General features: G+C 37.1%; 1 protein-coding gene across 1 annotated transcript in view; it reads right to left on the bottom strand.

Annotated features, from left to right (window-relative positions):
• LOC135213886 (uncharacterized) overlaps positions 1-26117 on the bottom strand; it is a 59551-nt gene that overhangs the window by 21505 nt on the left and 11929 nt on the right. The window contains exon 2 of the mRNA XM_064247984.1: positions 24994-25118. Coding sequence (XP_064104054.1) covers positions 24994-25118 — 125 coding nt within the window. The remainder of the gene's footprint in view (positions 1-24993; positions 25119-26117) is intronic.

A 26117-nucleotide genomic window follows, 5' to 3' on the forward strand; every position in this document is an offset into this window, starting at 1 on the left:
CTCTGCGTCCTACGTCCTACGTTCGCGATGAATAAAACCATCCCAGCACGAGTCCTTCGCCAGCAAAGTAGTGTTGAATATCCTTCGGGTCGTAATTTGTCGGAAGTATGTCCCTTTTGTGGTCGATTCCGACAGCCGCCGGAGTGTTCCGCATTAAAACAAGATTAACGACGAGATACGGTGTCGGTCGAAGAAGTCCATGATGGTGCTTATTCCTTTCACATTGTAGGCGGTTGTTACTCGACTGCCGTCGTCCGCAGCGACGAACGATTTTTTTGAAGTTGCGATGTGAAACTCTCGTACTGCAGGATACTGTAACAGGTTTCCATTAATCAGCCTGCAAGTGAAATTATACTTGTCACAAGGGCAAAGTAGATTCAGACGACATCCAAATACAGGGGAGGGGAGAGAGCCATTTAGACCAGACTTAACCCACATGAATTCGCTGATATTTTGGAATTCAAAAGAGTCTGCTGTACAAACTTTTTTATCCATGGCACTAACAATGAAGTGAACCTAATCCAAGGTCTTATGATGACTGTAAAAAATATCCATAATTATAAAAAATAAAAACATATCAATACAAATCCCAAAGAAAATTCGATATTACTGGTAGTAAATTACTAGACAAAGAAGTGGAAAACGGAGCTATTTGTAAGATTGCCAGGCAACATAAGAGTCAAAAGAGAATATTAATCATGATTCTGTATTTCTCTATGCTAACTGAAATTAAGTTGTGATAAAATCGATCCTATGTGCCCTAACAAAAGTTTCATATTCAATTTTCTCGCGCGCATCCTTCTTAAGTTAATTTTAAAAACTTTATTAATAGGTAGGAGGTGCAACGAAAAAACCCACTATGTAACTAATTTCTAAATAAACTTTGGGTTTTTTCAAGAAAATGTGACATTTTCCCATGAATGTTTTTACTTGAATTGTAATAGGCTAATGTTGCCAGTAAATATTTCTTATACATATCGTTGATAACTTCTAATGTCTATGAGGTTCAGAAAAAAATTAATTCATTTTGTTGTTATAGAAATTCTATTTTGCTTATTTTGTTATTAATTTTAAAATGATTGCAACTCCTTAGTTGCATTGCGCATACGGATAGACACGTCTGCCTTGCCCATGAGAAGTTTAGGCTAAGCATTCCTTTCTCCAGTCAATCTGCTTTGCAAGCGCGAGATGAAGCCTGTGCAAGCAGATATTGAGGTTAAAGGAATCAATGCTGATACGGCAAACGCGACAGACCTTCTAGAACTGATGACGTCGTCACCAGCTTAAGAGTTACGTTACTTGCTGTAAGAGATACGACTTTAGTATTTTCAAATGATATTTTATTTGTTTTTAATACTCGACCCACATGAGAAGAATTGTCTGAAAAAAAAAAACAGTACCAAAATTGAACAATATATTAGTTTCATGTTGGAAATCTGCATAATTGTAATTATGTTAAATTAAATATTCCTTATTCAAACTAATGAAAAAGGTTTCCATACAAATTCTATATATCTTATTAGCCCTGTACAAGATTCATATAGGATTATTCCATAGATAACATTTTCACTTCTAGCTTCCCTGACTTTAAAATCTCTTTTATTTTATTTTATTTATTTATTTATTTATTATTATTATTACTACGACAATATAAATCACCGGGACAGACAATATGTCAGTAGGTTTTGATATGTGTTTGAACTTTTAGCTTATTTGTCATTACTAAAGCGTTAAGTTAGAGTTCAAATCTTTACGCAATATATTTATTTGGATATTTCAATAACCTATGGTTACGTTTTTGCTTATTGATTTTTTTATCGTGATTCCCTTTTTATTATAAATTGTAACCCTTCCCGACTTCTTACGGAGTGTATGGTATTGACTCCACTGTATCCATATTTATTTTATTTTTTTATATTTATTTATTTTATTATATATATATATATTTGATAAATTAATGGTTGGCTTGAATATGTGAAAAGTGTTCTAGCGGCGTACCGTATAAGGCTACTTGCGGCATCAATTCTATAGATACAAGATATAAATGATAAAGGTAGTTTAAAACCGCGAGAACCGCTATAATTTCCAGTTCGGATACCAATATCACGAGTTGTAACTCGTAAGACATTCACACTTCCTATTTAATTATCCGTTATTCTACCAAACACCGATTGACTCTGGGTGATAAAATATAGTATTGGTTTTCTTAATGGATAGGAATTCACACAACGTGTTAAGGAGATTATTATTGATTTACACCACCCAAGTCAGGTTATCATGTGTTGAATCCATGTTTACTGATTTAGCACTCATAAATATTCCTAACGCACTCAATTGCGGTGTTTGTTTTTTAGTGCTATTAATTCTATATAACGTGTCAAGGAACTATTAACACTAAGAAGTGTTATTCCCTCTGTCAGACTCGTAATTCTGTTAATAATTCTACGTATATTCTCTCAAGGATTGATTTGGCACAGGATAGGCCCTTAACTGACAGGTGTCTTAGTGTATCCCTTGTTTTCATGACACGTGTTACAATTAGTTATGTGCTTTTTATATCTGTAAGCATTGTAGGCCAGAAAACAGTGAATTGGCTTTCTGTGACATAGGAGGGAACCCTGGATGACGGAATGCAACCAGTTTATGACGATTGGTATGAGAGAGATTATTACTACTACCTGGTCGTTAGTCCTCTGCTGTGTTTCTTCGGGTTTTCCTCGTCACAGACCTACATATAATATTACATTTGATTACATTATTCTGATACACATACTATAAATAATACTTTTGCTTAGGGTTTCTGCTCGAAGTGTTTATTGTTTTTGCCTAGCCACTGACCCTGTTTCCGTTTCGAAGTGTTTATTGTTTGGTGTTTATTGTTTTGCTTCTCGCTGTTGACACTTGCTTTGTTCAGTTTGTAACAGTTCTGCGCTCCGACCCAGATATTCAATGCTCGCGATCTCTTGGGTTAAGGAATTTTCTTGTTTAGATACGGTTTTAACAATAGGCACGGATGTTTTAAATCTTTTAGTCCAATTAATGGTTCTTTGCTGATGGTGCGGGATTGCGGGATAATGCGTCAGCTATGATAATTGCTTTCCAGGTAGATATCTTAACTTGGCTCCAAAGACCTGAATGATCATTTGTCACCGAGTTTCCTTTTGGACTGTGATTAAAGCCTTTGAAAAACGCGGTAAAGGACTCATGTTCAGTAAGACTATCAGGATAGCCATAGATTATGAACTTAAAATGTACTAGTGAGTAAAGATACCTAGCCCTTCCTTGCCTATTACTGCATATTTACTTTCAGAGGGCTTTAGTTTACGTGAATAAAAAGCTATAGGAAAACTGTTTATCATATTACTGAAGTAGTACCCCTCTTACCCCTTGGTCTGAGGCGTCTGTTGCAATAAAAAAAAAAATTCCTTATTTAAATCAGGGATTTTTAAGTTAGGTGAGCTGCATTATTCCGCTTTTAAGATATCGAACGGCCTGTTGATTGCTTTTTAGACCCATAATAAATCTACGCTCTTCTTCGTAAGATCTGTTAAAGGAGCTGTCTGATTGAAGAGTTACATATTTACATACGATTGTAATACCCACTACAGCGCAAAAAGTGCTGTATCCCCCTTTTACGTTAATAGGTACCGGAAAGTTATGAATAGCCGACACCTTACCATGGACTACTTTAAGACCTTGACTAGACACATAAAACCTAGATAAACATGTTCGGTTTTTAAAAACTCACATTTAGATACTTTACTCTGAGATTATTTGTCTTTGTCTCTGTAGCACTAGCTCTAGTTTATGTGAATGTACTTCTAAGGTATTTAGAAAAGATTAGACCAACCATATAAGCATGTAGGGTATCCCCTAAAAAGTCTCCAAACACTATATGTAATTGGGGCGCAACGTAAGCCTGAGGCATACGTAAAAATTGATAATGTCCCCTGAGTGTGCTGAAAACGGAGTATGAGGTACAATCACTTAGGTAATGGTATCTGGTAAAAGCTTTTAAGTAAGTCCAAGCTGGTGAAAAATTTATTCTAACCTAACAGAGATAAGATGTCGTCGGTACATGGCACTGGAAACTATCGGGAGTCGTTTCCTTGTTTAAGCGACAGAAATCTACGCAGATACGCCAAGTCCGATTTTTTATGGCATGACGTTTGAGGGAAAAATTATATGGGCTTATTTGATTTCCTAATGACTCCTATTACTAACATTTTTCAACTTCGTCATTTATCTCTATTTTGAAATTTCATTGGGGTTCTACACGAAGGTACGTATATAGCTTTATGTTTGTCCTTAGACCGTATTTAGTTTTCAATGACATCCGTTTTTCTCCCAGAGATCACTCGCTAGTGGAGAAACTTACCTGGTATTCAGGTAAGATAAAAAAAATTTCTGCTGAATCATCTCTGCTTTGAATGACTTTACTGATATTACTTTAGATAGAATATAAGAGAGATTCATCCACGACTGATTGGGCGGGATTAAAAATTAGCAACAATAAAAAAAAAAATGCGATATTTATATGTATAGGTTTTTGTGGATTACTATATTAACTTGTTGCTGCTAGTCCACCGTGTCTAGGGCTTTGTTCGCGGAAATCGTTTATATTTCAGAGTGTCGGAAGGATTAAAATTTCATTTCCCAGCAAAGTCTTTTTACACGCACTGACATTCGAGGGTGCATGCTTCTCGAGATTTTGCGTGCAAAGTGCGACTGCGGTTGTGGGAGAATTCTGTTGGGTCATTTGAACAATGTTATGATTTTATGAGGAACAAATTGTATAGTTCCTTTATATAAGTTATTATTTGATTAACTGTCTCATTTTTGTTCAAACGGATTTTAATATGTTTGAAGGTTTATAGGATTTTCCTTTGATAAACACGCCTTATTTTGCAGGATGTAAGATAATATTTTGTATACCCCTAGATGGATCTTACAATTACACTAGATACAGATCAATGTTTTTTATAACTGTAGAGGTATTCTGTAAACGCTCGCTTATCCGGACTTCTCATTAGGGAAGTTCGAACAACCAGACGTGAAGTCCTGTAAATACAGGATATTACGTGTACTAAAGGATAAACAAGATATTCTAATTTTTTACGGCGCGTACAGTCGGGCTTTTATATCCACCGCACTAACTTATAACTAAACTTACGTATTAAAAAAACGAAAACCTTGCTCTGATTACTTTATACGGTCGTGTGTTTCATAGGAAAAATCCTTTTTAATTCAAAAAGATATTGGCATGTATGAACCAACATCGCTTTTCCCCACTCTGCTAGAGTCGCTTATTTGGAATTTGCTATGCTTTGAACACTTCGGCAGTTTTGACTGACCTTGACCGCTTGACTAGGTGACACAGTCACCGAGTTTGCTTGTTTGATTCTGAACGGGCTACTGTTTCTATTTCTTTTTGTAATAATTAGGATCCTTCTCTTTATAACCATCGGCAACGTATTGGTGTGTTTTTAGCATTATGTTGCTGGTTACATATAAAGCAATGAATGACGAACTATTAGGAAACTGAGCGATTACTATTAAGACAAGTTATCTCTACTGCATTCAATATTAACTGTTTGTACTTCATTCTTTGCTAAAATTTGAAATAGTGAGGGATCCTGGTCAGCGCATTTAGCCTGATGAAAGTTTTTTTACAGACATGTTATTCCTTGCAATCCAGCCATATTTTTAAAGTTGAGTTGAGTCATGAGGTTCGATATTTTATATAACTCAAAAAAACTCAAGGCTAAAACTGCGATCGGGACTTTGCAAAGGAGCATTTATTGTCATGACCTGAAATAGTGTTACCTCTAATTTATCTAGATTTAAACGGGTGTTCCAGTTGTTTTTGTGTTTTCTAATCACTACGGTGCTTAACGACCCTATCCATGCATCTGTATAAATACAGACGTCCACTTGCGTAAACGCATATTCACTGTTTAATATGATTTGTTACGTAAGGGATTAATAATCACCCAAAATGATTAAAATTAACATAGTTATATGATTATGATATTTCAGGTAGAACTTCTGGAAACAGACACTCAAAGATAAAAACTCGCAGTAGCGAAATCTCAATGATGTAGATAATTTCTGTAAAAAAATAAGATTAAGAATGTCTCGTAACTTCAGCCACAGGAATAACGAAATTCGACCTGTAAAGGAAACACTCAAAGTTACTCCAAATGAATAAAAAATTGTACTTAGCTTGCTTTTGTGGGAAGTCACGGTGTTCGATAACGACACACGGCCTTGGTCCTCCTTCTCTATTTAGCAGATGACCCGGTTTGGCTTCAGTTTCCCCGTGCGCGTTGTTTCGATGATTCGAGCCCTTGAAAGATCCGATGCTGCAGACGCGTTCGAGTTTGTTTCTTGAAGTGCCGGTAAACGCTCACTAACGATGTTTTCTTGAATGATTCTAATGAGAGACGAAGCTTGCGTTGCCGTAGGAAAAAAGACACGTCGGTTTTGTTTCTTGAAGTTATTACACTAAACGATGATACTAAGTTGCTAGAAGAATCTCTTGCTTTTCGTCGTCGGTGAAGTTCTTGTTGTTTTCTGAAGTCGCTCACTAAACGATGATACTAGGTTGCTTGAAGAATCTGCTGCTTTCGTCGTCGTTGACTTCATGATTTATTATTCCTGTTTTATCTTCGGAGAATTTGTAGAGTCCTTCTGGTACGCTTGCCACCACTTTTAGGGCTGTTGCCTTGCCTTGTATGATAAGGCGCCCTATGAGGTAATGTTAGACTTGCGATAATCTTACGCTAAGTCGGTTGGTATTGCACTTCCATCTTCAATGGAGTGTCTTGGGGTTTGTAGATCACTTACGAAGTCGGGATTATCTTCTTGTTTATGACGACGATGTGTTAAACTCATGGTGAGGAGGTTCTTGTAGAAAACACAAGAAGTATATATATATATTCTTCTGAAGTTTTACATGCTGAAGATCAGATATGATTGTACAAGTCTTCTAATAACGATAGCTTGATCGCTTCTGCCAATGATGATGGCTACTTCTGTTCTCTCTACATGATAAAGCTTAGGTAAAGAGATACAGGTCTTCTAATGACGATAGCTAACTCGTTCTGCCCTGTTCTACATTCTCTGTTACAAGTTATGAAGGAAGCAGATAGTAGCTCGAACATATGAACATACTATCAGATGACATAGTTACATACGAACACACAATTCAACTGAGACATGCTACAGATCACGTAGGCCGCTTGAGCTATAGGTCACGTGTTTGTCTCAAGCAGGGAGCTTGGACTAATATTTATAAACAATTGAATGACTACAGGTGACGGCATGTTATCTTAGCCTACTTTTATTGTATACGTCCATCTTTAGCGTCTCTAGTCTGATCACATTCCTGCAAGCAATCTGGTTGACCTCTTTAGTTTTAGTCTTTTATATATATGGACTAGCATTCCATATTTTCTTTTTTTTATGTAAACACTTACATATGTGTGTGTATATATGTGTATATATATATATATATATATATATATATATATATATATATATATATATATATATATATATATATATATATATATATATATATATATATATTTATTTTATAAATTTTTTCAATCTGGTACAAAAACATAAATAAAAGGAATGCAGGTGACACTTTTCTTTTGCATACAATGAAATATCATATATCATGCATAGATATGGATATATAAAAACTTGTAATAAATATAAAAATAAGTATAAAATAAATGCAGAAAAATATTCACTCGTAATCCTGACTCTTCGTTTCTATTCGTTGTTTCTCCCTCCTCCATTGAGTCTTGCATTTTTTTCCTCGACATGACGAGGTACAGGTGGAGGAGGGAAATGCACGCACTTGCGCCCTCCGCTGTCTGTCGCTGAGGCGCACTCCAATAAAAGACCGCACTGTGGTATTTGCAGTCACACTCCCCGAACCTGCATAGAGCTATTTTGCAGGTGCGACAGAAGAACCGGGTGTCTCTCCTAATGCCATTCATATGGCACACCCGGCACCATTTCTGCCTGCGCCCTTCTAGGAGCTCCAGTGTGTGATCCCCTGGCTGCAGCCGACACACAGGGTCCACTACCCGACGAGAAGTGGTGCGGGCGGGGCCAGCAGCAGGGGCGTCGGCAGCAGCTGGTAGGAGCAGGATTACCTAAGTTGGCCCTCCTAAGATCTGCCCTTTCCTCTAGGGGCAGATCTGCAGCTCGGGGCAGGGGGGCAGACATGGAAGGCCCACTCATTGGGATTAAGTGGATGAGGCATCCCCGGCGGTGCCTCGAGGAACTGTAAGTGGGTCATCCTCCGGAGATCAGGACCGTAGTACCCACAGTAGAGTATGTAGGCATTTTGGAGGGCCAAATGAAGAATGTATTTGAGGAGCTTCTGATCCACCTCCTGGTTCTCCTGGCGAAGGGATAATACTGGATGAGTTGATCAAAGAGATCAACTCCTCCATGTGCCTATTGTAGTGCCCAATAACGGTAGGCCGCTCCACCGAAACTCCTCATACACAACTCGGCCCTGTCGACGTATCTTCTTCCGCTGTACGACCTCCTCTTGGACGGGTTTATGGCTTGTCGTAATCATGGGGACGAGTCGGACACCCTTCCAACAAATGACGAAGACAGCTCCCTTCTGCCGCCACTCTCTCTCTTGCCAGATGTTGTGGATGGCTAGCGAACCTCTTGAGGACATTCGGGGCCCCACGCACCAACCGATGGGTACCACTGACGTGAACACCTGCTTCATACAGTTCTGGGCCACGGATACAGAGTTATAATAATTATCCATAAACAGGTGGTATCCCTGGTTACAGAAACGATCCACAAGCCTGAAAACAGTTTCACGCATCGTGGAGAAGACCCCGGAATACACTAAGACGTCCACGACGTATCCAGTGTTGGACTCGGTAATAAAAACTTTCACTCCATATTTCTTCGCTTCTTGGGGTTATACACTTTAATGCTAAGACGTCTTTGTAAGGCATCATCCCCTCATCCAAAGAAAGGTTCTTTTCCAGGAACCACGAGATTTTTACAACGTTCACGAATGTATTTCAACACTGGGCGCACTAAGATGAGGCGATCGGAGTAATTCCGGTTATGGCCCTTCGGTTGAAGGCGTTGAAATACCTGTCCAATGCCATGGAAAGTATCACTGGGCATAACACCAGGCACATTAGGCGTACCTAAAAAAAAAAAATGACGCCTCCAATATTGCCTGACGTCGGCAGCAGGCATCAATCCAAAAAATGTGGAGCCCCACAAAATGTGCCATGTCGATGAGGTTGCAGCCCCGCCAGTGATATGATAATGTCGCGCACAGTTCATCACGGCAGTACCGAGCGTAGTCCGTCGTCTCTGCTACCAGGTACTCCAGCAATTCCCCGCGTAAGGAACAGCTGAATGAACCCCAGAGCAGTCAAGAGGGAACAGGTACGGTGAGCTCAGGTTGCCATGAATGGGTGCATGTTAGGTGGGGTGGGGTCCTCTGTCCACCCTTCGTCGCTCTCGGACGACCAACCTTCACTTTGGCTGGCGCGACGATCCAACCTTCTATGTGCCCGTGCGCGCGCGACGCACACGAATGCGGGCAGGATTTCGCACACGAAACCCCCTCACTGGCCCATCTCCCTCACTTAGGCCTTCGCTTTCTGTATCATCATCCGCGACAAAACTAGACCCTATATCCTCATATTCCCCCTCTTCAGATTCCCCCTCATTTGCACTAAAACCACTAAATTCGAGCTCACTTTCCGGATGTGAGCCTCGAACGGAACATTGGGGGCAAATAGTCATCATCACTGACATCGGGAGTGATGTCCTCATCACTAGATGACCAACCGCCATCAAAATGAGGGACTTGCGACATACTCCCGATCGAGCTCCGATAAGTACTCGTCTATGCCCTTGGTTGGAGGCCTCCCAAATTCCTACGAATGCCTTTAAGGACGCCCCGATGCTTCCTAGGGGTTACTAAAGGCACACGAGACACGTTGTGATCCTAAACCACTTTCATCCACACGTGGCCGCACAGAACGGCTTTGAGGCGCGAGGTCATCCTGGGTGCTTGGTCCTTCGCCCAGCATCCAAGTCCAAAACACGCCTCACATGATCCCTTCCAATGGGTAAAAAGCGCTTTTCGCGTTCCATACGTTGTTGAGACATCTCTATGAATGTCCTGTAGCAACACAAATATTCAAACTCTCGCACAAGTTCTGCAAAACACGATTGCGGCAAAAGATCGCCCTCGGTACGAGTGTCGCTGATGCTTGCAAAAGCGAGAAGGAGGGATTTCGCGCATGCGCACTTGGGTCACGCTTCTAAACAAAAACAACAGCTTGATCCGTGAACTCCCAGCATCCCCAAGGCGCGTGATATAAAGTTTTTTGGCTGGTAGGCCTATAAGTATTTTTCCGCGAATTTTAAAAACTTTTTTATGTCGACGTTTAATATGTCCAATCGGCACCCGGGAGACAATTTATCTCGACGTTTAATACGTCCAATCGGCGTAAGAGGGTTAATTTCATTTCTGAGATTCATGGAAGCATATAAGTTGTAAGCTATGTGTACAATTTCAAGTTTGTTGAAAATTGTGTTAGTTTATAATGTGGAACAATGATTTTAGTGAGTGAAAAGCTGTAAACCGTTATTTTTTGCCAGTACATGTAGGTACTAGCAATCTACAATCGTTAACTCCGAGAGTTTCATTCTTTGATTATTGATTTCATTACCAAAGTTCATGGAAACTTCCAACTTGAAAGTCGAGTATGCAATTTCAAGTTCCATCTAAAAATAATTGAGTTTAGACTGTGAAACAATGATTATAATGTGCATGAAAAGCAGTAAACTGGCTTTTTTGCCAGTTAACATCCATGCTCACAATTTGAGATCGTTAGCAGTTTGTAGAAGCGAAAGTTGTTTTGAAGAAGTTATCATTCTATTTACAAGTTTCATCTAAAGACATGTTCCACAATTATTACTAATATAGATAATCTGTTCAGATGACGATGTCGGCGATACACTACCAAGCAGTAGCCAACAATCTACACGGATTCAGTGAAAAAGAATGAGGCAAGTCCTGGAATGCCTATCAACAACTCCCTTCTGAAGGTGAAAAGCCTCATTTATTTATAGCTACACAGCAATTTAGGACCCCAATGAGAAGAATCTCAGAGGCGACAGCCTCAGCAGAATTTCGTACTATGATCCACCGCTTTAGTATTGTAGCCTCTACCAGCTTGCTGGAAGTTTCCATCAAAAGTCTTCCAAATTGTTTCAGAACAATTGTTGCTATTGTGGTTGAAAGTCTTGTGAGAACCCTGTGGCAAGCATCCTATGACTTGCTAGGGTGGTACATAGAAGTGCAAATGGAAACATTGGAGGGCTCCAACTAGCCACTTCCCAATGTAACTTCATTATTACATCATGACCTTTTCTGTAAGGACCATCTTGTGAGGACTCTTTGGTTTGGTTCAAAACTCTTAATAACCCAAGCCCGCCACCCAACAGCTTTGTATGGATAGTCTACTCTCGTTTTGGGGAAAAAGGAAAAAAGGAAATTTAGGAAACAAAAAATAAAAAATTCCCCTTACCCAGCCCAAAAAGCCACGCTTAAAAAGGCAAGCCTTCAATCACCCCAAAAGGTTTTTTCCTACAAGTCTTCAGTCACCCCAAAAAGTTTTTTCCTCAAAGAACGGGTAGATCTTCAGATGGGATGATGCTTCACAAAAGGATAACGAAAACAGAGAGAAATTTTGTTCACAAGGTCCAAAGACCCTTTTATAGTTAGTAGAAGAGCAACAAATGGAATACCTATCAAGGGCAGACATAGAGGAAGAGGTGGATAACAATGGGAATGGTATGGTTGGGGGGTCGACTTCAATGACACCACAGATAATACAAAGTCTTCCCTATGGGGACACAGCACTTATTTTAAATGGGGTGGGGTGGGAACAGGTGACAGGGAGGTGTTAAGCTACTCTAAGGAATTGTCATATCAATTTCCTGGAGCTGATGCCTGTCTTTTTGTCTCTCAAAAAACTCAAAACCTCCAGAAGAGAGACATTTAGTTGGTTCTAGACAACATGACTGCAATGTCCTAAATTACAAGGTCAGGGTGATACTCACCTCCTCTAAATATGGCAATGCTAGCCATCCTTCGATGGGCCAAGAAAGGAAGTGGTACTTATCTGCAATTCACCTTACGGGGTGTCTCAATGTAACTGTAGACACCCAATCAATGAAAATGACAGCCTCAACAGTGTGGAATTGGACAATCACTCTTTCAGAAAATACCCAACATGCTTCCACAAATGGAAGTGGGCCTGTTCGCCACATATGAGAATCACAAACTGTTAGGGAAGCAACAGCAGGAGATGCCTTCATACAATACTGGAACAAATGGAGGGCGACATACCTTTTCCTCCATAGTTACAGATTTTGAAGGTGTTGAGCAAACTCCTAACCTACTAAGGAACAGCTTACTTAATAGCCCTAAACTGGCCAAACAGGCATTCCTTTAATAATACACAAAGAAATAAATTCCAAAACTGTCAGCTATTTTATCCCAGTTAGCAGGAGAGAAGAGTTTTAAGGATCCTCCTTTCAAAGCCAAGACCTTCACAAGTGTATTTTCATGAATCTTATTTATACCATAAAAATTACTCGCCCTACATTGCTAGATACTTAGTGCAAAAATTAGAGACTTCATATATCTGGCAATACATAACAGTATGTACAGAAGATATACTTACATAATATGCATACCGAGAGCCAAGTCAAAATTCTAGGGAAACAAATTTTTAAATTTCTCATCCCTTTTGAGGACAAACGCCTTGCAGTTACAGCAATCTTGGAATACACGGCAGCATTAATATTCATTGGTTTATGATTCAATGATTTGACTCCTAGTATAGGAGCTGTCACTTCCCTTCTGCGGTCCTTTGCACTACAAAGATCCGCTCTAGAAGGGTTGCAGTTACTAGGTCCCTGGACAAGGTGCTTATACTTCAATCAGCCCTGAAATTCAGTGGACCTGATACAAACCATGGGTCTACTTCTTAGAGGGGGACAACCAAAACTCACAGCTACAGTACGCAATATTCTTGATTGCATTAGCATCAGGAGCTCGTATTAGCAAACTGGGCTCTCATAGACGGGGACAATAAATCATCCAAAGAGATGACAATCAATTTTTATTGTCCTCTGGCCTGTCATTCAGGGCCAAGAATGGGACACCTTTAAGAAGGAAATCTCCTATTCTAAGTAAGCTAGAATTAGCAGACATAACATTATGCCCAGTTCATGCACTTAAGGTTAACCTAGAGGTCATGGCAGACATCCCAAAGGTCTGTTTTTTCCTACACTCTAGCAACACTTGCCAAAAGCTCGAACAAATTAGACTACACAGTGTATCAGTAGGTGGTATAGATATGTTTGACCCATAGGCGCTACAGCGGCAAACCACAGGTCTTCCCAACAGGCGAGTATACTAATTATATTGCTGGGGAAGGTTTGACAATACTGCATGCTTAGGTAAGACACCACAGAACTTCACCCTAAAAAACGTTGAGTACACACTTAGTTTCTTGTTCTTTGCTACCAAACCTTTAGGTGTTTGGAATAATGAATGGGGCTTTGAAACTAGTGGCTTGACCCTGGTCCAAAAACGTTTTTGGGTTATGATTAGAATCCAAGAGCTTTTTGTCACCTGTCAATTTCTTTGAAAAGGAAAAACCTATTTTTGGTAGTCGCCGCTGAGTCCTCAAAACCCTCCCACTTCCTTGACGAAAAGACATGAAAGGAATGGTGTCTTAGTCAGATACTGGTCGTATGTAAACAATATGATGGTGCGTACGTGCATAACCACCACCACTTCTTGCAGTTTTGACGTAGTAGGTAAACTGGGTATTAGCATTTGCTGAGGATAAAAGTAAGTGCCCTCTTATCCTAAGTTCATCTATACTCTATCATGTGTTATAATATTTACTATTACGACACAATAACCGGCCGTGGTTTGGTGGCTATTGGGCGACAGTCAACTGGTTGGCATAACAACTGGGACGACAGCCAACTGGGTGACATGACAACAGTCAACTGGTCAACAAAAAACTAAGTGACAGCCTAGGGCCACATTTTTTACTTGTAAATTGTATATTATATAGTAATAATCATAAATTGTATATTATATAGTAATAATCATAGTATTAGATGTGAGATACATTGGCATTGATTAAAAAATTAAGTCTTTATTATGAAACAACTGGTCGAGACTTCCCTATGTCAACAGTAAATAATACAAATAGTAATAATAATATTACACACAATAGGCATGGTAACCGATTAAAAAAAAAAAAAAAAAAAAAAAAAAAAAAACTCTTATCAGGCATATTATATATTAAGAACAACATTGTACCCTACTCTCTCGTAGTAGCCATCTTGCTTGGTGAGACGTACCCGCGTGAAGTCAGATTAATCAACAGATATCACAAGTTTAACATACGACTAGAATTTGAGAAATATCTAGAAGTGTTCGTGAACTATCGGTGATAAGATTAGTGTGAAAATAGTAGGATAAAGCGTCTTCTAAGTAGTTTATCAAGTGTAATACTATAAATCAGAACAAGATGGCAGTAAGTTCCAACTGCGGGAAGAGGTGGCGTAATTTGGCGTGTTTAGCACATTCGCAATACGATGAGGTAGCAGGAAGGGAACTGGCATTTCTCATCTATGAAATCAGCAACAGTCCTAACCAAAAGATACAAAAGCATTCATAGATATATTAGAAGGATATAATCCTTCAAACTGGAACAAATCTAATGAAAACATCTTGAAAATAATTGAAGAAGTTCCAAATAAAATCCAAGTGGTCAAGAGACTCATAAAGAAAATATACATAAACCAACATATCGACAAAGAAAATGAATAAGGTGAATCTTGTGAATATCCTAATTGATGCATTAGGAAAAAGAATGCCAAAAGCATGCAAACTGTGTAGGTTGGATAGCATAGTCAATCCACAAACCTAATCAGAAAATGTGCTGCATGCCAACATTCCGACCCATCCACAGTGTGCTGAGGTAATACAAGATTTGAGAAAAGATACAAGAATTTTTTGTTCAACATGTCTATCATGGATAGACAATGTTATTAAATCAAGATTGAATGTACAAATAGTTGAGGATGAAGAAGAAGAGGAAGAGGAAGAAGAAGAAGAAAAAGAAGAAGAGGAAAACGGAAGAGAAGTAAACAAAAATGAAATGACAGAAAAAAATAAGGAAAACAAAGAACAAGATAAAAGTAGGTGATGCAGAGATACTCATTGATACTACATATGAGGCAATAAAGCAGCATACCTACGAAGAAATAAATTACGATATGACAACAAGAAAGCAAATCCCGAAGAGGCTCTACCCAGATCTACACAATGACGGGAAAGAGGAAAAAATAGACAGAAAGACAAAATCTGCAACCTTTTGAAAGAGGGAATTGCAGATTGGAGAAAGATGTTACTACAAACATCCTAAGATATGTCAAAACTATGAAATATATGGTAAATGTGCATACTTAGATGGATATGGGCGGGGATGATTGCAGAGATCTGCATCCAAAAATATGTAAAAACCTAAAAGAAGGAAAAGGATGTAAGTTCGACAAAAAATGCAAATATATGCACCCTGTAGCCATGAATCATAATCAAATAAATAACCAACCAAGTAATAAAATCCAAAATAAGAAAGAAACAAATACTGTAAAGAGAGAAATCAAGAATATCAGGTAAAAGAGAAAAGCAAACCACCAATGAGATATGCAGAGGTGTCAGCAAAAAATTTCAAAGCATCAGCGTCCGAAATTCTACTCAAGAGATATAACTGTATTTATTATGCAAGAGGATATTGCAGACGGAGAAAATTGCAGATTCAGACACAAAATGAATAATTATATGAAAAGGAAGATCAAATATTATGGAAAAGTTGGATTTTTTTAATGTCAGAATTTCTGGAAATGAAAAAAAGAACAACATACCAGAACAGAAAGATGACATGGAAAATCCTTATTACTACCAGTATTAAATGAAGGAGGAAAACACGCAAACCATCATAGTGTGGATGAATGCGCAGGGTTTAGTTACGAGTAACTCAAAAAGAAAAATAGAGTACTTAGAAGAACTAACCCAAAATGAAAAGAAAATAGATATAATGAATATAAGTGAAACTGGTACAGTAGAGACCCGGTTCACGACCGTATTAGAACTCGACATAATCGGATTTCGCTACTAAATTTCCAATAAACTTTTGTATCTGTTTTCAACAAAAAACCAGTTTCCGACCCCTGACCATATGATGTTGTAAACAAAACTGTTTCCGCCAGCCGCCGCTAGTTGGCGTCATCCAGTGCTACCAAATGTAGCATAATTTCATGTTTTTTAGCATAATTTGACCCAACCAAGAATTGGAGCTTAGCATAATTTCTTTCACACTTAGGGTTCTAGTACAATTTTAGAATGTATTTTCACTAAAATTTTAAATAAAATGCAGAAAATTCCTCAATTTCATGCACAGCCACAGTGAATGTATCTTCAAGTGAAATTGCCTCAAAAGCAGCACTAACAAATGAGTTAATTGCTAAGTTTGAACCCAACTAAGGAATGTTAAATTTTGTGAATATAAATAAATACTCACAGTGGCATGACAAACGATCAGTAAAGTGTTATAATGTTTTTTCTTCATGAGTAAAGAATTACTTTTTTTCCTTTTAAGTTTTATTTTTTCAGTTATCAAATTTTTAATTATATCTGAAGTGATTTTCACATTTTCAATATTTATTCATTGTGTATGTGATCTGTTAAGAGAAAAAAATAGTATTTTAGTGGCATGATAATGATCAAGTAATAAGTACGTATGTTTTTCTTCTTGAGTAGAGGACTGGTTTGTTGTTTGTTTACCTTTTTTTTTAGTTTTAATTTTTTCAGTAAATATCAGTAAATAACAAAAAAAAAAAAAAAAATGTTATAATTTGAAGTAATTTTCACACATTTTCAAGTATTTATTAATTGTTTTATGTGACCTGTTAAAGAAAAATGGTTCTGAGTGGCATGATAATGATGCAGTAATAAGTAAAATTTGTTGTTTTTCTTCACATTTGTATGTGTGATCTTCACACATTTGTCAAATAGTATAATAGTGATTGCATATCAAATAGTGTACTAGTGATGCGTATGTGATCTATTAAAGTAAAATGGTGTTTTATTACGAGTTTCCTAACATATTAAAGATCATCAAATTATTAGTTTATATATTGTCTGTTCGTCACTTTGTATCATTTCACCTGATATATAAATGTTTTAAATTTCCATTACATCGTTGTTTTAGCTCAAATGTATTAGAGAAATGAGATAATGATAGATTAATAGCATAATTCTGGCACAAAATTGCACCATATTTGGCATAAATTCTTGCTTGGACCGACTAGCATAATTTAGCAAAACGGTTGGTAACACTGGTGACGCCACTCGACTCTGCATTGTTTAAAGTCCGCAACTATGTTTTACACACATTCAAACATGTGTCGTGTCTTGTACACCTTGCTCGCATTTCGTTTGCTTTTCGTTGGTATCAACTCTATACGCAGTTACCTTTTGATTCATCATGGGTCCCAACATTACTACTGGCTATCTATTAAAACCTTTTGCTATTGTTAATCTTTGAAATAATGGAAAAGTGTTTACATGGCATCTCGCGTTTTCCTTCTTCAAAATGTTTCCATTATTTCCAACTCCAAAATAAACCTTAAGTTTCGTCTATCCTCTCCTCTGCATGAAAGTGATGAGCGAAAAAAAGATTTAATTAAGCATCCTTGCTTGATTTTTTTTTCAAGCGTAATATTCTAAAGCCATGCTCACACTTGAGGCGCGCGTTTCAGTAGCAAATGCAATACGTATTTAAGTGTTAGGTTTGGAGTGAAGGCAATGTTACATACGTAGGTTACATGTGCGGTTCGGTAGCGAATGCAACCTTTAAGCTTTGTTAAGCTTGCCGGTAAAGAAGAAGTTAGTCATAGCTTATATCAGAGAAGCCACTATGCCATATTAAGTGCGTAGTAATTAAGAAATTAAGAATCTTTTATGTCGTACTATAATACGTCAATGTTTACGTGTAAGATTTGGTAGTGAAACCAGTTACATACGTAACATGTTCGGTTCGGTAGCAACGCAATCTAAGCTTTTTAAGCGTGCCGGCAAAGAAGAGCTTAGCCTTAGGTTAACTCAGAATCCGCTACGGTATACATTAATTATAGAAATTAAGTAGATTCTTTTATATCGACTGTAAAAATACGTCGTTGTTTACGTGTGAAATTTGGTAGTGAAACCACTGTCACATACGTAACTTGTGCCGTTCGGTAGCGAACGCAATCTTAATCTTTGCTAAGCTTGCTGGTAAAGAGGAGGTTAGCCTTAGCTTAATCAGAGAAGCCGCTATGGTATAGAATAATTATAGAAATTAAGACGATTCTTTTATGTCTACTGTAAAAAGACGTCAATGTTTACGTATGAGGTCTGGTAGTGACACAGTTTACATTAATGCACGCCCCGTGCGCGGTTAACGAACGCAATCTGTATGCTTCGTTTATAAGCGTCCTCGTAAAAAAAAAAAAAAAAAAAAAAAAGTTGGCTTGATATTAAACTCAAGAGATGCTGGTACGTAATGGTATAGTAATTAAAGACATTAAGAGGATTCTTTTACTTATAGTACGTATATATACCATGCAGTACCAATAATAATTGTCAAAGTCCCCAATAAGCTTGAAAACCAGCCCTGATATTGGATAATTTGCCGTAAAAGACGCACCTTTTTTATAAGGACATTTGTGAAACAAAATCGTTAGTATCAAAACATTACATTACTGAAAGATAATTTTCAAATAAAACGATTTTGTATACAGTTTGCAGTCGACTCCGTAAAAGATTTACCATAAATTAATATCGAATGTAACGTTTCTAGGGCTATAGTGAGATATGGTTTGTTTACTTACCATAGTCCGATATAAACCCACTAGGGCTGCGCTATGGTTTGTTTACATCCTTAAATGCCGACTTATTGTAGGCAAATTTTTGCAAGTTTTTTTTGTATAAATATGAATTGGGTTTAATTTTAATAGTTTATTAATTTACTGTAATAATTAGACTTGCTTTTCAATGTTTTTGTTATGTTAGCAAACACGTTTTTATGCCTACCCACTGCACTGCGTTCTATTTACTATTTACCTAGGTAGCCTATGGCGCTTGGTCAACAATCGGTTGGACGTAGGCCTAGGCTAGTTTTTCTTTTATACTGTATATTATACATTTAAATTATAAATATACATTTAACATGATATTTATTTACTTTTAACTTATTTAGTTGTAATTTACATGTAATGTATTGTATAAAAAAGGCAAGGTTAGGGTAATAACTGATGGTCAAGAACGGATTATCCATTTTCAGTTATTTCTTATGGGAAAACTTGATTCAGTTCTCGAAATAATCGATTTTCGCGCTCCTTCTGGAACGAATTATCGACGAGAACTGAGGCTCTACTGTATTCAAGAGACTGGGAATGATGATCAAATAAAAGGGTTCCAAACTTATAGATCAGATAGAAAAAATAGGAATCAAGGGGGAACCGCAATATATGGGAAAGACAAAAAACAAGGAAAAATATATGAGAAATATAGTAACTCAGAATGTGAACTAATAGCGGTTAGAATTTGAATCAGAAAAATTGATGAACATAGTAATATATAGACCTCCTAATACTAAAGAGTTGACTTAATAATTGAAAAATTGGATGATATATGTAGAAATCACAAGGACTGGACTATTCTCCTATCTGGTGACTTCAACTTTCCTTTCGTAGAACTGGAAAGGAACGAATAGGAGATTGTGGTTGTACTTATACATATAAAAAAGAGAGTAATAGTAGTGCAGAAGATAAGAGGCAATTTGAAAAGCTATTAGATATGCTACTAGAATACAACATTCAACAAATAAATCACCTGCCAACAAGAAAGGAAAATACTTTAGACCTAGTATTTGTGAACGAGATGAATTATGTTAAAGAAATAATAGTTTATAATTTGTGAGTATTCAGACCATAATGTCATAGAATTAAACAGTTCATTCCAAAGCAAGTGAAAATAGATATAAGCAAGAAATGAAAAAAGTGGGGAAGGATATGGGAAATACAACTTCTACAGTAAAAATATAAAATGGTCAGAAATTAACGAAGAATTAAACAAAGATTGGGATAACATTTTCGTAAGTGATGACATAAGGGTAAATACGGAGATATTATATAAAATATTGGAGAAAATAGTGGAAAAATATATACCGAAGAAGAAAAGTAAACATCATTCATGCATACCAAGAGACAGAAGGATCTTGTTCCAGAAAATCAGAAAGTGGAAAAAAAGGTCTTGCAAAAGAAAAAAATGCATGGAAAGTTATATAACTAAAAAGTAAGATAGAAAATCCAGAACAAAAGATTATACAATCAAAAGAAAATGAAAAAACGGGACTTGGAAGAAAAAAACCCTATTAAATATCAAGCAAAACCCCAAACTATTATACTCATATGCGAAGAAGATGAATAAAAGAAGAATAGAAATAGGCCCTCTGAGAATTGAAGGGAGATTAACGAATGAAAAAAAGGAAATTTGCAACATACTGGCAGAACGATATAAGAGAGAATTCACCCCTAGAATAGATAATGAAGATAATGATATAGAAGTAAAGGAAGGAAAATAGTGAATATTTAGCTGACATAGAAATTAATGAAGCTGATATTGTGCAGGCAATTAATGTTAAAATTAAAAATGGAGCTGCTGCAGGGCCGGATGGAGTCCCTGCTATTTGTTAAAGAAAGTAGTTCATTCTATCGCAAAGCCACTTGCAATATTATTAAGACAAAGTTTGTAGATACAGGCAAGATTTATGATGAGCACAAATTAGCATATATCACCCCTACTTTCAAAAGTGGATCAAGACTAGAGGCAAGTAATTATAGGCCTGTGAGTCTAACATCACATATTATGAAAGTGTATGAAAGGGTAATGAAGAAAAATATTATGAAAACATTTAATAAAAAATAATTTGTTTAATATAGGACAACACGGTTTCGTACCCGAAAAAGTACACAAACCCAACTGTTAGTCCACCGTGAGAACATATTCAAAAATATGAAAAGCGGAAATGAAACAGATGTGGATTTATCTAGGACTTTGCAAAAGCTTTTGACAAAGTAGACCATAATATATTAGCAAAGAAAATTAGAAAACACAATATCGTAGATAAAGTAGGAAGATGGTTAAAAGAATTTTTACACACAGAAAACAGATAGTTATTGCAAACGATGAGAAATCGGATGAAACCAAGGTAATATCCGGTGTGCCACAAGGTACGGTGCTAGCTGCAATATTGTTTGTTATTATGATTGAAGACATAGACAGTAATGTTAAGGATTCGGTAGTGAGTAGTTTCGCTGATGACACAAGAATAAGTAGAGAAATTACTTGTGATGAAGATAGGAACGCTCTACAAAGAGACCTTAACAAAGTATATGATTGGGCAGAGGTAAATAGGATGGTATTTAACTCTGATAAATTTGAATCAATAAATTATGGAGACAGAGAAGGAAAGCTATATGCATATAGGGGACCTAATAATGAGACAATCACAAATAAGGAAGCAGTTAAAGACCTTGGTGTGATGATGAATAGGAACATGTTATGCAATGATCAAATAGCAATTCTGTTGGCAAAATGTAAAGCAAAAATGGGAATGTTGTTACGGCACTTCAAAACAAGAAAAGCTGAAACACATGATTATGCTTTATAAAACATATGTTCGTAGTTCCACTTGAATATTGCAATATGATATGGTACCCACACTATCAAAAGGATATTGCACAAATAGAGAGTGTACAAAGGTCCTTTACAGCTAGAATAGAAGAAGTTAAGGACCTAGACTACTGGGAAAGACTACATCCTTAAAATTATATAGTTCTAGAAAGGAGAATAAGAGAACGCTACATGATAATTCAGGCATGGAAACAGATAGAAGGAATAAAAAACAGAAAATATCATGGAACTAAAAATATCAGAAAGAGCAAGCAGAGGTAGATTAATAGTGCCCAAAATACATACCAGGAAAAATAAGGAAAGCACACGGACATTAATCTACTACACACCAGCATCGATAATGCAGCGTCTATTCAATGCGTTGCCAGCTCATCTGAGGAATATATCAGGAGTGAGCGTAGATGTGTTTAAGAATAAGCTCGACAAATATCTAAACTGCATCCCAGACCATCCAAGATTGGAAGATGCAAAATATACCGGAAGATGTACTAGCAACTCTCTGGTAGACATTAGAGGCGCCTCACACTGAGGGACCTGGGGCAACCCGAACGAACTGTAAGGTCTGTAAGGTAAGGTACACTCTCAGGTAGAGTAGAATTTGACCACAATCCTTGAAATCTTGAAAACATGCAACCACATTCTTTATTCTTTTATTATTCTTTCGTTACGTTGTCGGCCAGTTGTTCGTCCACTTTCTTTGGCTGTTGACTATCTTAATAAAGGCTTAATTCTTAAACACTGTCCACGTAATACTATTATTATTATATTATAATCACTATTTACATAGTGAAAAGTCTTGCCCAGTCCTGTCAACCAGTTGACTGTCGCTTAGTTGTCCTGTTATCCTGTCAACCAGTTGGCTGTGACCCAGTTGTCGTACTGACCAGTTGGCTGTGACCCAGTTGTCGTACTGACCAGTTGGCTGTGACCCAGTTGTTGTACTGACCACTTGGCTGTGACCCAGTTGTCGTACTGACCAGTTGGCTGTGACCCAGTTGTCGTACTGACCAGTTGGCTGTGACCCAGTTGTCGTACTGACCAGTTGGCTGTGACCCAGTTGTCGTACTGACCAGTTGGCTGTGGCCCAGTTGTTGTATTGATTAGTTGACTGTCACCCAGTTACCCCCTGAACCCCAGCCATATGACCAGTTAAGAGAATTCTTTGACATTAGTCTGTTCACCATAAAGCTCAGGATAGACCACAGAAAGGGTACTCTCTGAGGACTCAACAGCGACTACCAAAAATAGGTTTTTCCTACATTGAAACCTGTTTATTATGTATTTTACTTGGTACACTAGAAGTTAGCAATTTGATAGAGAAGTAAGTCACGAGGGATGGTATTTAAAACGCCTCTTGTTAAACAGGTGCAAAATTCTTAACTTGGAAAATAGCACTACTACATTTCTTGTATTGATGATTGTCACAATTGTGTACTGTTGAACACATTAAGCTTATTTTCTCTCGTTATTCCACAATCCATGCAATTTACTTACAATGGTATGATGTAGTACGAACTATTGCAACCTTCCCTACACTACCTACATCTTCATTTCCTTTCATGCCTGCATTAATAAGGACTAAGGAAACCTATAGTTGTTCAAATTTCATGTAATCTATGTAATGAATATTTGATCTACTGGACAAGGGAATTCCTTGGACAGAAAATCTTCTAGTTTTCCTTAATGGTGAGAGATCTAAACTTATTTGTGAGTAATGTCTTTCAATGTATGGTGCTTATGATGTTCTCGCATGTAGGCGAAAAATGTCTGAAAGCAATATAAAGGGGAATTTTATTTGTTGGGAATTTTATTTATTTCAATATTTCTAGGGCATGTAAATTTTTGCATTGTATCTTAGGAATTTCTAGATCATTTGTTTTTCAAGCAGTTCTTCCTCTCAAATAAAGTACAGTTTTCCAATCACATCATAAAGTTCATATGGTTAGTTGATGTGACATTATGTCACTATGTTTCTTTCATGTTCTGACAAGCAATATTCTGATTTCTCCAAGTTTTTCAAGGTAACTATGAATTCTGTTCTCTGAAAGTGAAGGAAGAATTCTTTCCGTTCTAAAGAAAAGATATCCACAGCTGTTGAATGCTCCAAATATGCAATCCTGTCATAACTAGAGCTGGGTCTTTATTGAAATTTTTTCTTTACCTATTTTGTTCATATTGCTTTTTAGGGATAGCTATATTCATCAGTTTGTCACATTTGGGAATTAATGTATATTGCAATAGCTTCCCACCCTTTAAGACAACCTATCCGTGGATAACTTCCTACATATATATCACATATTAGTGACTTTAGTTGCCATCTGTTGAGATCACATCCAACACTGAAGGCAAGGTTTTACAAAAATTGTTTTGCTCAACCATGTCAGGTACACCTGTCAGGTGGAGATTTGAGCTGTTCAATCCAAACCACCCTTAAATCCAGTAAGGATACATAACCTGGTTAACTTCCTTGCAGTGCCTGTTAATGCTATATTAGTTTAAGAGCAAGATCCATGGGCAATGTCGTTCACTTGAGCCACACTGAGGAGCTTCCAAGTATATAAAATTAAGATTTTCTTTATCTAATCCAATGTAAATCTTTCTTGCCTAGTGGTCAATGATTTAAATAAACTTGAATCTACACTGTGTGATGAAACTTGAATTTTTTCTTATGTGACCAAGAAGTTCTAGAGATTTAAAAATTACTCCCATCTATTTTCATTTTCTTTAGTGTAAACCCTATCCACACAAATTTAAATCCATCTGCTAAAAGATTCTTTGAATTAAATGTGGGTGAAATTGATCTAGTGAATCAGGAAAAATAAAAATGTAAAAAGGTTGTTTGACAGCAAAATGAAAAAATGGACTTTTCTTAGAAACTCGCCTACATTCAACTTAGAGGTTTAACAAAAGTCAAATCCTCATCTCAATGCTCTGATCTGGCCTACTTTGTTCTCTTCATCATAAAACTGTTGAATATTTTTATGTAAATACCATTTCCAAATCATTCATTAAAATACTAATGGCAAAAAGAAGCCCTTTTATTTATATATGTTAATTCATTAATAAAAACTTACGTTTTGGCTCTTTCCAGAGATGAATGATGACTGCTGTTCCTTTCACTTCAATCCAAGACTGATCAGGATCTATGTCTCCTTCTAATTCCTCATCAACAACATAAAATTTGTCACCCAAGAGCGTTCTAAAAGAAAAATTTTTATTTAAAATATAGAATATTCCCATTAAAAACAAAAACAAAAAATATAGTATCAAAATGAATTCATGTTAGTCTATCCCTTAAAATTCTTTCATGTTTTTAGGACAATACACTAAACCTCCTTGTGACCAGTATTTAAACAACTAAAACTCTAGCAACTGGCACATTTTTCCTCCAACTGCCATTAAATAAAGAGTGAGAGAGAGAGAGTAAGAGAGAGAATGCTGACAAGGAGATCTATTGTAAGCCTTTAAGTGGCAAACATCCAACTTTAACAGCATATCTGTGAGATGTGTGTAGATTAAACTTCTCCGCTACTCTAGTCTCCTCCTCTTCTCACTCTTCGCCCTTGCCTCTGATAGATAACTCCAACAGTGACAATCAATGAGTGCTTAGATTTGTAAGCAAAAAAAAAACTCTAGGTTAAATATAGGCAAGCATTTAAAAAGAAATTAGAAAAAGGATGCAGTTAATGGCTTTATATCTATTGGTGAGCTGTGCACATTCAATTGTTTCAAATGGATTGTAGTACCATGGCTTTGGCTAATACAGCATATTGATAAGAAACTAATGTATGCAGTATAAATTGGCTGGCTGTGTAGCATCAGAACTTCTCTTGCCCAACATTCACTGTCGCAGTCTGTGTGAGTATACATACATTTATTCTGCGCAAGTGTTAACAAATGTATCTCGCTGGCGTAAAGTACAGTCTTGTTGTCCATTTCCTTGCCTTTCTCTTTCTCTCTTTAGATTATTCTTTCTATAAAGAGAGAGAGAGAGAGAGAGAGAGAGAGAGGGAGAGAGAGAGAGAGACGAGAGAGAGAGAGAGAGAGAGAGATGAGAGAGAGATGAGAGAGTTATCCTTCATGAAAACAGGTTCTGATAAAGGAAACACTTATATTTTTGATTGTGGTTTGCTGGAAGTCTTCAAAAGAAGTTACTCTCATGGTCCCCCAAGGGTTCCTTAAGACATACCAACAAATT

Source organism: Macrobrachium nipponense, chromosome 43 (genome assembly GCF_015104395.2).
Source record: "Macrobrachium nipponense isolate FS-2020 chromosome 43, ASM1510439v2, whole genome shotgun sequence".
Lineage (NCBI taxonomy): Eukaryota > Metazoa > Arthropoda > Malacostraca > Decapoda > Palaemonidae > Macrobrachium > Macrobrachium nipponense.